The 17,049-nt window shown below is 31.6% G+C and overlaps 1 protein-coding gene across 7 annotated transcripts in view; it reads left to right on the top strand.

The window, feature by feature from the left end:
• Window positions 1-17,049, top strand: part of LOC134712834 (fibrillin-2-like) — a 120,671-nt gene that overhangs the window by 10,379 nt on the left and 93,243 nt on the right. For 6 of the 7 annotated variants that reach the window (XM_063574784.1, XM_063574785.1, XM_063574788.1 and 3 more), the window contains exons 3-20: window positions 3,749-3,769; window positions 4,806-4,927; window positions 5,354-5,421; window positions 6,070-6,320; window positions 7,024-7,136; window positions 7,839-7,906; window positions 8,436-8,686; window positions 8,994-9,115; window positions 10,317-10,375; window positions 11,163-11,530; window positions 12,535-12,647; window positions 13,285-13,352; window positions 13,629-13,885; window positions 14,302-14,414; window positions 14,690-14,757; window positions 15,173-15,435; window positions 15,956-16,072; window positions 16,856-16,969. In XM_063574784.1, coding sequence (XP_063430854.1) covers window positions 3,749-3,769; window positions 4,806-4,927; window positions 5,354-5,421; window positions 6,070-6,320; window positions 7,024-7,136; window positions 7,839-7,906; window positions 8,436-8,686; window positions 8,994-9,115; window positions 10,317-10,375; window positions 11,163-11,530; window positions 12,535-12,647; window positions 13,285-13,352; window positions 13,629-13,885; window positions 14,302-14,414; window positions 14,690-14,757; window positions 15,173-15,435; window positions 15,956-16,072; window positions 16,856-16,969 — 2,556 coding nt within the window. Of the gene's footprint in view, window positions 1-416; window positions 501-3,748; window positions 3,770-4,805; window positions 4,928-5,353; window positions 5,422-6,069; window positions 6,321-7,023; window positions 7,137-7,838; window positions 7,907-8,435; window positions 8,687-8,993; window positions 9,116-10,316; window positions 10,376-11,162; window positions 11,531-12,534; window positions 12,648-13,284; window positions 13,353-13,628; window positions 13,886-14,301; window positions 14,415-14,689; window positions 14,758-15,172; window positions 15,436-15,955; window positions 16,073-16,855; window positions 16,970-17,049 lie in introns of those variants that run through there. The other variant, XM_063574791.1, reaches the window with a different exon arrangement.

Genomic DNA, 17,049 nt, shown 5'->3' with positions numbered 1-17,049 from the left:
GGGGTGGGACGTGTCGTCAAAAGTCAATGTGTAGCTCCTTGCGCCGGGTGAGGGAGGTTGGTCCCCTCCGAAATCCGCCCGACTTTGTATTAACTTATACGGATTATTTATAATTTATTTTGGGGTAATTGGGCATAAAATAAAAGGCAAAAAGAAAAGAGAAAATTTTAGTTGTTATCATCTTAACGAGAAAATTTTAATTCATGAAATATTAAGCAAATGAAAAAAATGTCTCCTTTAGCCTTTATTTATTAGCAATTTGTTTACTTCTTTCGAACTCAGGAGGTTTTCACTCTAAAATAGTTTTCAGGAATTGATATCGTATACTGAGTCTCGGTTTTCTTCCACAACCTTCCCACGTACAACATTTCGGAAACAGACGAGTCCCGACATTGTTTTAACTATTATTGTATTCAGGAAACTTCCGCGGCAACTTCAAACTTTTAGAAGAAAAGAAAATACATTTGGGGAACTGTATTCGGCGATTGTCTAACTCTGTCGTAAGATACATATCTTTTTACTATATTCGTTACATTTAATACGATAGCGAATCCATGACAAATCGCCCCACTGACAAATCGCCCCACTTTCTGAAAAAACGCACCACTCTTGTTTCTTTTGTTTACCAACTCGTCCCACTTATGAAAAGGATAAACTCTCATTGCAAATAGGTATGATAACATGCCCCCTTATGAAAAGGATTAAAATCCCGCTGATATACGGTCTGTCAACTGGCCCCACTCATGACAAATAGATAGGCTAACCACTTCTAAAAAAGATGCAATGCCATTGTATATCTTGAATCCGGGTCCGTCCACCCTGATTTTTGTTCGCCCTAGTTACTGTTCGCCCTAGTTCCGTTTCGCCCTGAGACCGTTCGCCCTGATACCTGTTCGCCCTGGGTACGTTCGCCCTGATTTTTATTTTTTATTACAGTGTTGTGTTGTGTGTATTTAATTGAATATGTTGAAGTCAGTCTACAATTTCGCCGAATATTTACGATGTATTGTGTTGTCTACAGCTAGCTGCTGCTAGGTTATAAATTCCTGTAAATTTCAGGACTACAAGATATTTTGACTTCAAGGTATTGAGAACTAAGTTAGTATCTGTATGTAAATACGTTACTAGGAAATTAGTTTTTGTGAATTTCAGCACTACATTGTATTTTTAAATGTAAAACAACTGAAGACTAAACTATTTGTATGTAATTGCATATTTTAAAGTCTGTTTAAATTCACCGAATATTTACTTATAATGTATTACGTGTTGCTGCTTCTGGGAAATAAGTGTCTCGAAAATTCAGCACTACATTGTATTTTTTTAATGTAAAACAACTGAAGACTTAAATATTAATTTGTATGTAAAGTTATTATGTTGTCTTTCTGCTACCAGGATAAGGTTCTGTGGATTCAAAGTATTTGACATGAAAAAAAAAAAACCACTAAAGACTAAGTTATTTATATATGCTTTATTTATACATTTTAACAATAAAAAATATTCAGTAACAGTTATATAACAAGATCAATTTCGAACTGCACTTCACACACATATATTTCAAATTTTATTTATTTAATATTCTGTATTCAGCTTTTAATAGATAAACATAAATTTTAATATAAATATGCATTTCTTTCGTAACATATACATATCATTAATGAGAATAGGGCGAACGAACTCAGGGCGAACGGAACACCAGGGCGAACAAACTCAGTGCGAACGAACCTAGGGCGAACATGTAATTAGGGCGAACAATCCCGATACCGTATATCTTTGTCCCTGCCCATGTCAATACCTTTGAAAACCTATTTGAAGTGCTATATAATAAAATTGCTGTTAAAAACTCTGTTTTTGCAATAAAGTTATATATAAATGTTAATCACGCATGATAATGATACAATTAACAGGTTTCTTTTCAATTGTTATACAAACTGAGACTACTATAACACTTATATATACTTACTATGTGTTATAGTAGTCTCAGTACAAATAACTAAGCTTAGAAGTATAAAGTTATTCTCCAATAATGATACGAAAATGTATTTGCAATTATAATTTAAGAATGTTAAAAAAGTTTTTTGTCGTATTCTGTGTAGAGTAAATATTTCCTTTGAACAATAAGTGGGTCGAGTTGACATGGGAAAATAAACTGGATTTAAGAAAGTGGGGCGAGTTGGTTAACCAGGTTGGGGCGATTTTTTTAATAATGGGACAAGTTTGTGAAAAAGTGGGGCGTTTTGCCAGTGGGGCGATTTGTCCTGCTTCCTTTTCTATATATTCAAAATTCCACCTAGCAAATCTTATCAATACAAACAGTCATTCTTTGTAAGAACAATATCTGATTGGAATAGCCTACCAGACATTCTCGTGCCTGCTAACACAATTGAGAACTTTAAGACTTTGGTTGCTCTGGTTGCTCTCACAACATTGGACTAATTTTCCAGGGCCTCTCTCCCGTTGCCATTGATGCCATATACTGGCCCTGCAACATATTCGTTCAAATTGCTTTTATATAGGTTACTCAGTATAGGGTCTGTTCGCCATCAAAACAAAATTAAAAAATTGAAAACATCGAAATAAAATCTAGAGCATATCAGGTAGTAGTACAAACTCAAACTAGAATATAGATGTAGTGTCTAATACCAACAGATAAAACTAGAAAATTAGAGACGACTGGCTTATAAGGCTAATAACATCTTAAATCACATGATCAATGAGAAGTGTCACTATCATGTTAAATCAGATAGAATTGTCGAACTGAGGTACATGTTAAAATAACTACCAATAGCTGAGAGGTTTAAAAACCAGGCTTATTTTATGTGATGAAGTCAAAAGTGATATATATATGCTGTCTTGAAGCCCTTTAAACCCATGTTCTTGTCAGAGCGAAAAGACAGCAGAACAAATTTCATTTGATATGGTCCACTCAGTTACACAGTTTAAATCACCTATTGTGTGCAGATTTCTACAGTCCATCTATTGTCCATTTTTAAAAATCAATACTACTCATGTGCTGGAGTGCTGGTGCAACATGTTTTATATGAGGGGAGAATCTCTAACCTGTTTCCCAACTTTGGCACCTTCTACAGGAACGAAAAAAAATTGAATGGCAAAATCCATAAAAGTTTATAATTTTCTGAAACATAAATTTCCTGTTACAAAACTTTGAATTTTTTCTAAAGCTAAAGATTTTTTTATCCCGAGAATAGATTACCTTAGCCATATTTAGCACCACTTTTTGGAATTTTTGGTCTTTAATGCTCTTCAACTTTGTACTTGTTTGGCTTTATAACTATTTTGATCTGATTGTCACTGATGAGGCTTATGTAGACGAAAAGCGTGTCTGGCTTACTAAATTATAATCCTGGTACCTTTGATAACTATTATGATGAACCTTAAGGTGAAAATCTTGAGTAATACATGTAATATGAACAAGCTTAAGTCACAAGGTCAACCTGACATTATTATAGTTAACTTTTATTGAAAACTTATCAAGGACCTGCTCTGAATTGACCTGTCTTTGTAAATGGATATTATTACCATAAGAAAAGTAAAGCGAATTCTGCCTTTTATATTTATTCATATGTTCATATTACCACAATCAATATCAGGGACTGATGAAAATTCAGATATCTACCCACATTTGTAAAAAGACAAATATTAACAACTTCAGAATTAAGCTTGGAAAGAACCTTGTACAAGAAATATTTTATATGCAATAGAAATTATAATTTTAAGTTTTCTTTTTCAGCGGCAGGTATTACAACTTCAGGTATGTACTAAATCAATTATTGTGTTGTTAATTAATTTAGTTTCCATGTTTTGTGAACCTTGTCTTAGTCCTTTGTTTGTTGTCATGGCACAGGTCCTTTGTTTGTTGTCATGGCACAGGTTTTCTTTGTTTGTTGTCATGGCACAGGTTTTCTTTGTTTGATGTCATGGCACAGGTCCTTTGTTTGTTGTCATGGAACAGGTTTTCTTTGACTTATGAATCTTGAATGCCACCTAGTAATTCTAGCCTCTTTTTTGTGTAGTTGTTTGGACAATGTAAATGATGCATATATACAGATGCATTCTTAATTTTTGTATGTGTAATAAAATTGAGAATGGCAATGGGGGATATGTCAAAGAGACAACAACCCAACCAAAGAGCAGAAAATAGCCCATGGTCACCAATTGGTTTTTAACACCATAACACAGTGAGAAAATCATGCACTCAGAGACGGTCTTCAGCTGGCACGGATGTGTACTAGTTCAGTGAAAATAGATGTCACATAAACTTATTTTCATTGCAATTACTTGATGATGGAACACATTCCATAATCTACACTGATTTGAAAATAGAAATTTAGAAACATGCAGTTTGTGGTGTTACTCAATCATAAAGAGGAATTGGAATTGAGTGTTTACTGTTTTTACATATGCACTGTAGAGTAAGAAATAGTGGTCTACTATATATGTACAATGTAACCGCGGTCACAGTTTTATACAACACCTTTTGATATGAATGAAGTAGATTTGAGGTATGTTTCAAAGTGACAGCAAACCTACAATACAAAATATCTTACACATGTAAGTAGGTAGAGGTCAACCTATAAAGTAGTTAATGGAATGCTTTATAAATGACTTTTGTAATTACAGTTGTAGAGCAACTATATAATGAGTATGAAACCCTGGAAGTGATGTTACATGAACTAAAATCATTAACATGATTAACCCAAAGTAAATTTCAAATCAAGAAAATTAACAAGAGCTTATTGAGTTCAAGCACATTATTTAATTCAGATCTGAATGCTTTATGTTTACAGCACAAACAGATCCCAATTCAGCCAGTGTATCAGTTCCTGTTTATAATGAGACATATTTATCTTCTATGAGCAATTCATCATCAGCTGACTTTAAAAGAATTGCTCATCCATTTTGTAATGAGGTAAGTCACATGACAGTAATGAGGTAAGTCACATGACAGAAGTGTACATCTTTAGTCATACACAACAGATTGTTTGTGGGATACACATCTTTAGTCATACACAACAGATTGTTTGTGGGATACACATCTTTAGTCATACACAACAGATTGTTTGTGGGATACACATCTTGAATTAATTTATTTTGTGCATTTTGATAATATTGAAAGCTTTTCCTTTTACTGATTTTTTTAAAATTTGGTGGTCATTTATAAGTAAGATTTTGGATTTGGTTGTACAGTAATAAAAGTGAAAATTTGAATTTGCCAAGTTAGTTATTTTTAGAATTTTTTGGTCGACAATTTTGTTATTCCTGCTTCTTATGTAAGGGACATATATAATTTCAAATGAATTAATTGAACTTGTCTTATTGTCTCCTTATTTTTCAGGTTGATGGGTATTTTATGAAAAGTGCATTGGGGGAACGATACAAAAGATGTGTTGTTAAAGAAATTACGTGAGTTACTTTGTTTTATATAAGACAAACTTTAAACTCTCATGACTCTTTTTTACTAATCAAAGTGAGTAACTTACTATTAACAAAAATAGAAAATACCTTAATCATAGCAAAGGAAGTACAAATCAGCACACTGGATTTAAGAATTAATGTAAAAAAAGTGTGATATACGACTAAAGAAGAATGTTTGTCAACTGCTTAGGACAACTTAAAAATATTACACTTGTCAAAAAAGGTTTATAGATATATATAGATGTGGTGTGAGTACCAATGAGACAACTCTCCATCCAAACAACAATTTAAAAAAAACCGAAACCATTGTAGGTCAATGTACGGCCTTCAACACAGAGCCTTGGCTCACACCGAACAGCAAGCTATAAAGAGCCCCAAAAAATCCTTTTTCTAAAATATACAGTACTGAAAATAGCAGCGCCATAATTCATCGCGGGATTCAGGATTCAGGAAAACCCAAAGACTTGAATCTGTTTCATTTCTGGAAACATGACAATAGTATTGGTTATTCTTTAATGAAATTAATGCAATAAACAATTGGTGAGTCTATACCTTTATACTTTCTGTTTGTTCATAGATTAACATTGCCAACATTAATTTCTGACTTTTTGAACATTTAACTAATTGTGTTTGTAGAGCTAATACACAACCCATCAACTGCAAGTGTTCAGGCCTCATCAATCTAGCGTCTGGGAAGTCCATCAATGTCAAGTTTGATCTTGGATTTGTTGGGGATGTCTCAGATGCTGAAATCTTGGCCATCATCAGAGAAAAAGCACAGAAAAAGATTAAAGATGGATTTGAGCTGTCATATATTAAAGACTTTTTGGTTAATGTGCAAACTAAAACAGAAACAACAACAAAAATTCCTGACTATGGAATAATAGGTAATTTCATATTTTTTTTAATTTGATTAAAATATTTTAAGTTGTTTAAAGATAAAAAAAAACCTGTTTAAATGTAAACAAATTTTGATACTCCCCCTGTTTGGAGTGTAGACTATATTGCCACCGACTTCTGAATTTATCATTTTGTCCAATACATATTTCTTGACAGAGTGACTTTATATATGCTCAGCTTCACATTGTTATGTTAACATATATGAGCATTATTCAGATCTATTAAGTAACTACTTTTAATTTGACGATACTTTAAATTTTTCAACATGATGACTCAACTTGTTAAATTTTCATCACACATTTCTCCAATACAAGTTTACAGAATGACATCATAATTGGGCAGCAAATCAACGGTGACCCAGTGTAATGGGTGTGCATGTTTAAGATCTGTCAGACACCAATTTCTTGTGTTTTCAATACATTTAATTTTGATTTGGGTAAGCTAATGATGCCCTCGCTCTTTCACTTGTCATCTTTTTGTGCTGTCAAACATTATTGGAGAGATCATACATAGGCAGCTAACAAATCAGATGTAATTCAGCCCATGTTGAGGATAGTTTTTGTAGTCAGCATTAACATTAAACATATTACTGCACACAGCACAAAACACTATCAAAACTTAAAACAAAGCAAAATTGATAATATTTGAGGAAACTTTTAAATCATTTTGAATACTCTGACTTTTTTTCAGATGCAACCATAGCAAATTTGGACGTAAAGGTGTTTAACCTGACCTGGGTCCAAGAGCTGACAGATAATACAACATATGACTTTTTACGTCATGCTGAACCATTTTGTGCAGATGTGAGTTTGGTTTTTTAAATAGATGTATAACCAAATAAATAAACAGTTATATCTTAAACAATGATCAATCATGTCAGGTGACATTGTTTACTTCCTTGGATAGATAAAAGGAGGGCTATATACTTTGTCTGTTTATCATTTATACATTATTTTTTATTCCATTATTATTATTGAGAATAAGCAACGGCTGCTCTAGCTCCCAAAAAGTTGGAGCCAGAAAAATCACCAGCTCCTATATTTTGTCATCTGACGATCTGTTTTGAAAACTTGGAGCAAACTTTAGAACCAGCTAGAGTCTTTATTTCTTAAGAAACAGATCCCATTATTTTATTCATAAAAACTGCAAAAAAATACATCTTACATGTACTTTTTAATGAAAACAAGTCTTTAAATGTTTTTGTATTTTTATTGTATTTTGTGAATCATTTATCTTGGATGAAGAGTCACCAAGTACTATTATAGATATAAAACAATTTTTACTTCATTGTATATTAAAATGACGTTCCTAATTTATGAAACTTTAATCTACAAAAACAAATTCACAAACATGCCTTGATAAAATTTTATACTGAGTCTGTTACTGTGCTATTTGTACAGTTGACACACATGAAAACACTGTAAAGTAAGCTGAAACACCCTGTTTATACAAACTCTTGTTTGTTGAACCAGACCATTTATATCGTTCTTCTTACTCTATTACAGCTTGATGCCATATTTAAAGACAGTGTTCTTAAAGACAAGTATTACAGTTGTCGGGTTATTCAGTTCAGGTAGGTCAAACAAACACCAATCAAAATGATACAAACCATTTTCTTCAATTCTGTCAAATATTATCAGGAATAATTCAACTATGCGTCACTAGGTCAATTTAATTTGTGCCAGCAAAATCAAGTTTTATGACTCATGTTTTCTGACTTTGACTCCCTTTCATGGTTCATTGACAATCTTAAATTTCCACAAAAAAGTAGGTAAGCTTAACTATCTTTGAACTATACAATGAGTGTTAGGATTCCAGTATATTTACTAAGTTTTATACAGAGTGACATCGTCTAGAAAAATACAGGAGAACAATAGGCTAATATTTGATACAACAGCTACATTACAAGGAAACAAAAACATAAAAACCCAGTATCAGTTTCTAATATTGTAACAAAGCTGAAAATGATTCCTTGAATAATCACCTGAACTTGTTACCTGTAGTAGGTAATTCCTTTCCCAAATACTATATATTTATAGGAATGGTCCACACAATTATGCCAGGGTACAAGGCCATACTATCTATATGTTTTATATTTATAGGAATGGTCAACACAATTATGTCACAGTACAACTCAGGTTCCAAGGATTGTCATCTCCGGGAATGAAGGAACTAGTTCTAAATATTATAAAAGACAGAGCTAAAAGAATTATGGTAAACCAAAAGGAGTTACGAATGATAGGAACCCTTCTGATTGAACCTGTTAGTGCTTCATTAGATATTATAAATGGTACAATTGACCTAGATCCATCACCAACTCCGCCTGTAAGGCCAACACCCAGCCTTCCTCCAGGTAAACATAAAAACTTATTCACTTTGATAAGCATGATTAAAGGAAAGTTAAAGAAGATACCCAACTTATTTATTTTCACAACATTGGTGAGTAGAAAAATAATGTAAAATTATATTTTTTGAAAATATATGAAACTTGCATCTATATAAATAAAATGAGAAGATAGTGGAAAAAAAAATTGGCTGCAAAGATGGCTAGAAAAAACATGACTCATAATGGAGTATGCACCAAAACAAGTTGATTTACTGTAATTAGGAAGCTTATATATTTAATATTATTGAAACACACACAAATTGCTCTATTTCAGACACACGTATGTTGTTAGCTGAAGTAACAGTATACATATATAACCTGACATGGAATGATGGCCTGAAGTCTCTATCACCGGGTTCACCTGCCTCAAGTTTAGCATTCAGATTCTGTAAAGATGTAAGTCTTCATTCAATTCTTATTCTTTGTATTTTAATTTTTAGCTGGATTCAGCGGGCGATATCTTTTGGCGCCAAAAAATAACTCATTTGCGCCACAACTTAATTGCGCCAATACCTCTTTTGCGCCACCTAATTTTCAAAACTATAGGTATCATTTGCGCCAATAAAATAATCATCTAATTGCGCCAATTTATATATTTTTATTAGCCTCGCATCCTAATAAAATTATACCTCTTTCTGGATCGTTACACAATACAAAGTCATCATCTTTGTTTGTAACAACACCAATATCATCCAATATTCTGTGAATTTCTTCTCCATTTTAAGATTAAGCCGGACGCAGTTTTCTTTTTCTTTTCTCTCTATACATATAATTTTAATAAAGCAAAAATGTATTTTATAATCGTGATAGATGACTTGTATTTGCATTAGAATTTTAAGAAAAAAATGTTTTATAGTCTCTCAAAACTCTTTATAGAGTTGCTCTTGTTGTTAACTTATGTTTTAAAAAGCTGTATATTTTATATGTAACAAGTGGCAAGACTTTAATAAAGTATTTGTCTTGTCTTGTCTTGTCTTGATATAGGAAAAACATGTACAGTTACGATATAGGTAAAAAAATATTAGCAGGTAAATGTGGCGCAATTTCATTTCATTTATTGGCGCAATTAATACCATCAAAATAAAAGAGAGTGTCGCAATTAATACCTTTTCGAAACTGCAATTGGCGCAAATTGATTCTGCCCGATTCAGCTCTGCAGTTTTCTTTAAAATTATCTAATAAATTGAGGTAAAGATACTTTTATCAGATTTAAACACAAAAAATAATTGTATTCTTGTGAATAGTGTTGCTCAACTGAAATTGTATCATTATGGTAAAAAAAACTAGTATGCTAACTCATTTTATTGTCTTGTATATTAATTTATTCTTCCTTGCTAACAACTGGATTCCTATTAGAATGTTAAAAGTCGACCTTATTGTTCAAGCCAATTTAATCTTAGTATGACAACAAAACAAATTAGATCAGAGCAAATCTTTGAAAATAATTTTTATATCATTGCAAAGGATTAAAATAGAAATTATTTAATCCTTCATTTTATGTAATTTAGAGAGAGAAAAAATAAATATCGAATACATGAATATTAGTTCTGAAACATTTTTGCTGTAAATTTAACTTCTTTATTTTTTTTTATTATAGATGGAAAGATTTCATAATAATGATCCTGCATACAAAGGATGCAAAATGTTACAGTTCATGTAAGTTTACATGTGGAAATAATCTTAAAATGAAGATAACAAAAATTCTCTATGGGCATCTGTGAAAGTTAAATATATTTAAGTAATCTTGTCAGGTTATTTCATTATATTTTTAAAAGATAAACATGGAATTAAAGGCAAAACAACAGTTAATTTGAAACGTTTATATAGTTTCTATTTGAACTAGATCAATGTTGTTTTAAGGTATTTTGTAAGGTTGAATTGTTTACATATATGTTGCATTATTCATGATCTTTATCTGAAATATAAGTGAAACCTTTGCTACATCTAATGCAATTTTTATGCCCTACCTACGATAGTAGAGGGGCATTATGTTTTCTGGTCTGTGGCGTCGTTTGTTCGTCCATCCGTTCGTTCGTTCGTCCGCAGGTTAAAGTTTTTGGTATAGGTAGTTTTTGAAGAAGCTGAAGTCCAATCAACTAGAAACTTAGTACACTTGTTGCTTATGATATGATCTTTCTAATTTTAAAGCCAAATTATACTTTTGACCCCAATTTCACGGTCAACTGAACATAGAAAATGAAAATGGGAGTTTCAGGTTAAAAGTTTTGGTCAAGGTAGTTTTTGATGGAGCTGAAGTCCAATCAACTTGAAACTTAATACACTTGCTGCTTATGATATGCACTTTCTAATTTTAAAGCCAAATTAGACTTTTGACCCAATTTCACGGTCCATGGAACATGGAAAATGATAGTGCCAGTGGGGCATTCATGTACTTTGGACACATTCTTGTTAAATATTAACCTCCATAGATATTGTTTTGCAGATCACCAGATCCAAGTAAAAGTTACACTAAAGCTAGGTTTCAGTTGCAGTACTCCTACCCATACACATTTACAGCCGATAAAGTTGTGTCACTCATCAAGACCAATGCACCAGGACCTTATATGAAACCTGATCTGGATGCCTCAGGACAGAACCTAGGCACATGGCTAGTAGGGGACTTATTGGTCATATTAGAAGGTGTCCAGACAGCTGTGGACCTGACCACTAGTGTTACTATCATGCCACACACCACTGCTAGTCCATTGATAACAGGAAGTATTGTAACATCTACTGTATATGTAGGTCAAGGAACACCATCACTGCCACCAGCCACCATTGGAGGAACAACCACAGTCTATGTTCTCTATGGTTAGTATTATAATGTATTATTATAGTAAACTTACTTAGATCTGGTGGTAAAAACTGTTGCAACATTTCTGAATCAGTTTTAGGTTTGTTACTTATTTTGTTCATGTATAGTGAATTTTATTGACAGTTATGCAAACATTTAGATATCTTGTTTTAGTGTACAAAATAAAAAAAACAAATGTGCATGCAATCATGTTTGGCCCTGAACTGACAAATGTAAATCAAGTTTTACGAGTGAACTTACTATATTTATTGTTAGCAGTTTTGTGGTTTATGATTTATATTTAATGGCTTTATTGGTTTGAAAATTCTTAGTCTTTACAATGGAACAATGTGATTAATGATTATTTCTGTTTTATTAGATGTTTTAAAATGTTTTGGTTTCAATATACCACATAAAAACGTACTGTAGTTAGTACCTTATAATGATATTTTTAAAATTAGTATTTGGTGATAATGTGTTTATTGTAAATTCATTTCACAAAAATCTATGACAATATATCAACATTACAATACTATATATAAACTAGATGTTGGTATGTTTCAATAAGATAACCAAACATCACAAAAAAAACAAAAGATATTTAATGGTTAACCTACAGTCCTCAACAATAGCCAAGTTTTCTATTTCAAGATATAAACTAGATGTTGGTATGTTTCAATAAGATAGCCAAACATCACAAAAAAAACACCAAAAGATACTTAAAGTTTAAGCTACAGTCCTCAACAATAGCCAAGTTTTCTATTTCAAAATATAAACTAGATGTTGGTATGTTTCAATAAGATAGCCAAACATCACAAAAAAAACCCAAAAGATACTTAAAGTTTAAAACCTACAGTCCTCAACAATAACCAAGTTTTCTTTTTCAAGATATGAATCTCCTTGTGAATTTAAGAAATAATATCAAAATTTGTCATCAGCACCTAAATTCCTACTGACCATTACAGTTTATTAAGATAAGACCAAACACAATCACTAGCAATTACTATTCCTATGTTTGTAGATTCTACACATGCCAATCTGACCTATGGGTTGTATGATTTCCAGTGGACACCAGATCTTATGGACAAAACTTCTTATCAGTTTGCTAATCTTCAAAGAGACTTTTGTGATGATGTAAGCTTAAGTGACACTTTATTTAAGAATTCAATTCTTCGTTTTGTAAATACATTGGAGTGTAAAAGTGTTGACCGAAATACACACGGAAGCACTTCATTCTAAAAAATGTTTGTGTGGTCAATGCCTTTACAGCCCTATGAAATTACTAAAAAAAAACTCTCAATACTTAGTTACATATTTCGCTATGATCATGAAAACACGATTTCTATCAAGTTTTTCATTTATTTACCAGTGCACATATTGTGGAAATATGCGTCATCATGTATGTTACAATTCATGCAATTCATTTTGAAATCCAGAAAAAGATAGAAAATACTACTTTAATCCTTTAATATTCCAATTTATATATAATTCACTCAATCTCAATTTTATCCTAAATCATCTGACTATTACAACCTATGGTGTGATAATTTCCTTGGTAAATATAAAAGAATTCACCATACTAAATGAGAGTAAATATTGTCACGATTGAGCCAGACAAATGTATTATAAACCACAGAATCCATGAAAATTGTCACCTGATGTCAACCATTAGACTATTCAATATATAACCTGGTCAATCTAAACATGCAATATTTTGCCATTTGTGTTACTTGGGGAAACAAATATTAACGTGATTAGTTTTGAATTTCAGTTGCAGGCCTATTTTAGTGTATCCAACCTTCAAGGTCATCTTAAAGAGTGTATGATAGATAACTTCAAGTAAGTATAAAAGGATTCGTTTTACAGTTAACCTGTGTGTTATTTTTTATCAATCACCAGAGGAATCAGGGTAAACATTTAATTTGTGATCTTTATCATGAAAAAACTCATCACAGATACCAGAAAGTATTGTGACTTATTGATGAAAACCTTTAAATACTATAACTTAGTAATTTCTTGTAATTGTACATCATTTTATTTTTTGTTTCAAATCTATATAGCCTAGTCTGTATTTCTACAAAGCATAGTGTGTATTTCCTTTTTCATATTTTGTAGTAAATTTCCGACCAATGTGAACTTTCACCTTATTTTCGACACCCCATACGGTCAATACCTAAAGGACAATATGACTCAGGTATTACGAGATATAGCTCCTCATAACAGGAAGGGAAGCTTTGATCTGATTGATGTTGGTGATCTCAAGCTGATATGGGGTCGAGGTGATTCCTTCATAATCCCTACAAACTATACGATGTCTGCCACAGCCACTATACCACCATGGGTAACCACATCACCTCCTGTTATACCGTATTGTAAGTAACTTCAATATACTTCACCAGATTTTCTACACATAAAATTTTGTAAAAAGTTTGAATTTTAAGTTATGTTTTGATAAAGGATGATTTTTACCACTTTTAAAAGAACCTTGGAGAAGTCAGCCATATTAATTCCAAAAAATTCAAGGTAAACAAAATCAGAATCTGATTTGCAAAAGATAACTGTTTTTATTTGTGAAGTTGATTTGTCCATTATTATATGTGTAATATTATAACTATATGGAATTATAAAAAGAGCAACCCTCAAGGCTTCAATAGGTGTGTGGATAATAGTTTCTAATATAATCTTTATATTTGTTTGAAACCTATTTTTATTAAATGTATATTTTAGGTCCTATTCTAATATAATCTTTATATATTTCTATTGAATGTTCAACATATTTGTATTTTAGCTGCTACACGACATGAATACATATGTCACTTATACAACAAAACCTTGCCACAGGAATACTCAGATCCTACTACCTACATGTTTAATCAACAACAAGAAAACATGTGTAAAGATGTAAGTAGAACTCAAACTAGTATGTAAATAGTACTCGAAAATACATAATAATCTTAAGCTTATATCATAGACTGCCTTAACAAATAAAACTGGATATACAAATCACAGACAGGCCATGAAATTATTTTGTTGAGAAATACAACAGTTACATAAACAGAAATTTAAATTATTTTGTTTTAATGGTAATTGTTTTACTAGTGTACAACAAAACCTTTTCTTTTGTTATGAAAGTAGTAATATGGTATAGTAATTGATACTTTGTGATATTTTCCTAGGTGGTCCGTCTGTTCAATCAGACTGCATTCCAGTCAGAATATTTAAAATGTGAGCTGAATGATTTCGGGTGAGTTGGTTAATTTTATCATATTCAATACACGTCAGCAATTTTTTTCTCTGTTTGCATTTTTTTCTTCAATTATGCAATAAGAAGCAAAATATGTTGGTTTATTTCAATAAAATGATAGAACTTAAAGCAAATCTAGTCAGGAAGTTCTTTTTCGTTCAGGTGATTTACCAATAAAATCGCAAGATTATTTTTTCATGATAAATAATGTATTTTTTTACCATTTTGTTACTCATACCTAAGTTAAGTTGGATTTTGCACCAAAACTGATCAAATAAGACAATAAAAAACATAAAGTTTCTTGAGACTTGATGCTGTTCAAAATCAATTAAAGCTAACTTCATAACATGCATTTACATACTTAAAAAAGTGATTCAGCACATACCATGCATTACCTATGTATTTACTTTTTCAGATTCGCAGTACCTAAGACAATTAAATTCAGCACATACCATGCAGCTGCTTTGAGTCAAAACTATGCACAATTAGTTTTGGAAGCACTACAGAACAAAGCTCCTAAAGCCTATCTAGAAGGAGATAATTATTTCCGATTAGGGAACCTATTACTTGGAACGGGAACCTGTCAGATTACAGTCCATGCTAGCAATTATACATTTGAATATTCCAGGACTATTGGACCATCCATTACAGCTACCGCTGGACCTACAACCTCATACAGTAAGATTTAGCACACACATTTCACATATACATGTATGTACCATTTCATAACTGTCAAATTTATTTGTAGTAATCTATGAATGAAACATTTAAAATAGGCTAGTATTGACCTGACAAAGTAATTCACATACTTATAATTTTCCATACTGATTGGTATAAGAAAATGTCAAACTTATGATTCACAGAAATTGATACTTTTTTCTTTGTATACAGCAGTGTAAAGAAAGCTTCATGTATAGGGATTTTCATTTCTTTTTAGTGCTTTTCTTTAAAAAAAAAAATGATAGTAAATATTGTTATTTTACATTTTTAATATTATGTGTAGATCATGGACAAAGACGAAAATAAATTTAGAATAGATTATGAATTAAAAAATTATAATTATATTGTATTAATAATTTGTTACAAATTTTACCTAGTTTTGGTAGTTCAAAGCTGAACAGGAACTAAGTATGGCATTTATTTAAAAGTATTATATAAGTTGTATGGGTCTTTTAGCAATCATTGGAATGTATTTCAGCACTGGTTCCTTGTATGGCCAATCCATGTGCCAATGGTGGTATTTGTATGGGTAACAGTGTGGGAGGATACATTTGTCAATGTCCAATAGGATTTACAGGCACTAACTGTCAAGAAGGTTAATATTTAACAAATAATAGATGTTAATGAGGGCTATATGTGGGCTGTAGATTAGAATATCTCTATAACTCCAAAAATACAAGGACTTAAGCCAAACTTCTTTATTTTGAATGCTGTTATTTTAACACATTTTTTTTATTTTGAACTTGCATTTATCCCCTTTTTTTTGTTGATATGCACACATCAGAATGATACAGAGAGTCAGAGATACCATACATAGAAGGTTTATAATAATTAAGTTAATGCTAAACCAAGCAGGTAAATGGAAGATTTTTTTGTCATGAAATCATATTTTTTTTAAATTAATTTATTCAGTATTGTATTAAAGTTTTTGATTTCTGTAAATTATTTCATTATATGAAAAGAGACACTCACGGTTTATTACAATTTATGTACACTTGGATTTTAAAATCACAAACATACTGAATGCAAAGGAATATTCATAACAGAAAGTCCCTAGTCAAATGGCAAAAGCAAAGCTCAAACACATCAAATGGATAACAACTGTCATATTCTTGACTTGGGACAGGTATTTTCTGGTGTAAAAAATTGTGGATTAAAACTGGTTTTATAGCTAGCTAAACCTTTCACTGGATGTGCAATTAAACCTCTCACTGGATGTGAATAAATTGGTGTCTGCAAATTTTTAATATGATATATCTAATGAGTATTCCAGATGTAAATGAGTTGTATAAATGTTTAATAAAATATGTTTAATGTGTTTTCCAGATGTAAATGATTTGTGTATAGTTTAAAAAAATATGTTTTATGTGTATTGCAGATGTAAATGAATGTGTTGTCAACTTGTGTCAGAATGGAGGATCTTGTGTGAACACATTTGGAGGATACTATTGTAAATGTCCGACAGGGTGGTCAGGATCTCATTGTGATATGGGTAGGTTCTAACAAAGTCAGCTTAGTTGTTGGTCCTTGTTTAATACCATTATAAATTATTACCTTGAAGGTTTGGGAAGT

This window comes from Mytilus trossulus, chromosome 3 (genome assembly GCF_036588685.1).
Source record: "Mytilus trossulus isolate FHL-02 chromosome 3, PNRI_Mtr1.1.1.hap1, whole genome shotgun sequence".
NCBI classification, from domain to species: domain Eukaryota; kingdom Metazoa; phylum Mollusca; class Bivalvia; order Mytilida; family Mytilidae; genus Mytilus; species Mytilus trossulus.
This window is presented reverse-complemented; position numbering and strand designations above follow the sequence as displayed.